Source organism: Adiantum capillus-veneris, chromosome 19, assembly GCF_014529385.1.
Source record: "Adiantum capillus-veneris isolate H3 chromosome 19, ASM1452938v2, whole genome shotgun sequence".
Lineage (NCBI taxonomy): Eukaryota > Viridiplantae > Streptophyta > Polypodiopsida > Polypodiales > Pteridaceae > Adiantum > Adiantum capillus-veneris.
The window spans coordinates 122,660,210-122,661,373 of NC_140949.1; the positions used below are offsets into that span (position 1 = coordinate 122,660,210).

Sequence of the window (1,164 nt, forward strand, 5' to 3'; positions counted from 1 at the left end):
AACTTCAATGCAACAAATGCGTTCTTGAATAAAATCGACATTAGAATGTCTAGAAACATAAACTTGGTAAAGAACTTGTGGATGGATCAACATAAACAAAAGAAAGCCATGTCATATATATCAGGATGTATTGGCACTCTCTGCCCTGCAAGCAGTGGTACACATTTAGCTTCTACTCATATATATGTTCTAGGATTTCCATATAGTTTTAGCGCCTTCTTATTTGTTTAGACCTGATCATGCATGTCTACTTGTTACAAGCAAAGACATTATTCTCGGTGTCAAAGATAACCTCAGTTGAATGCAAGCTAACAACACCAATGACCATGGATGCGAAGGTGCTGCTCTCTTCACTCTTCTCTAGGAATGGCCAACACATGTGTCGAACATTATTGTCGTCAATAAATATGAGTTGGATGGCTTGAGGTGAAAACGGGAGGACGTTGCCGTTGCTAAAAAGGAAGCCAATGGAACGGAGACCGACAACATTGGGGTAGTCCCAACAAGTATCAAGGCCATCGAGGCAAGGAGCACCAGGCTCACCAAGGATATTAGTAACAGCATTGATCCACGCAACACGAAAGGGAGCATAAGCGTCAATGGTGATGATGGAGATAATGTTCCCAACATCCACAATGACACCACCAGTTTGATCATCTGGGTCGATGGCAAATACATCTGCAGGCCGGAGGCCAACCCTTTGGTCACCAATCATAAAGTCCACTAGCTCAACCTAGAAGTAAACGCTAAACCCTTCATCTTGAAGAAGTGGCGTACTCGGATTATCAGATGTTGCAGAGAAAAGAGAAATGATTCTTACATATACAATATCTCATCTCATGTATATATAATGTGATATTATGTGAAAGACCAATGTTGTGTACCTCATGTGTATGTAAGTGTTAGCACGCAGGCACGTGCACGGGCATGAGTGCACACCCCTGCACATGTGTGTGTGCACATAGGCATGCACGGACACCCGTGCATGCGTGCACACACACACACAGACGAGATTGCCGATGCCCCCATCAATCTAGTGATCCCTTGCCCCCAACCACACCTTGCTAGATACAAATTTCTTCCCTTGTAAAAGCTCAGATGTTAAGATAAGTCACAAACTAAAATCTTATACTAGAATACATGTATAGCTTTCTGTCTATGGGT

General features: G+C 42.8%; 1 protein-coding gene across 1 annotated transcript; it reads right to left on the reverse strand.

Annotated features, from left to right (window-relative positions):
- Window positions 1–247: 247 nt before the first annotated feature.
- Window positions 248–715, reverse strand: LOC147434776 (protein ASPARTIC PROTEASE IN GUARD CELL 1-like). The gene has a single exon (XM_086489682.1). It carries the CDS (start codon window positions 713–715, stop codon window positions 248–250), a length of 468 nt encoding a protein of 155 aa, XP_086345808.1.
- Between the last annotated feature and the right edge of the window lie 449 nt (window positions 716–1,164).

Coding starts and splice junctions, on each gene's coding strand:
- LOC147434776 (XM_086489682.1), bottom strand. CDS start 715: ATGATTGGTGACCAAAGGGTTGGCCTCCGGCCTGCAGATGTATTTGCC.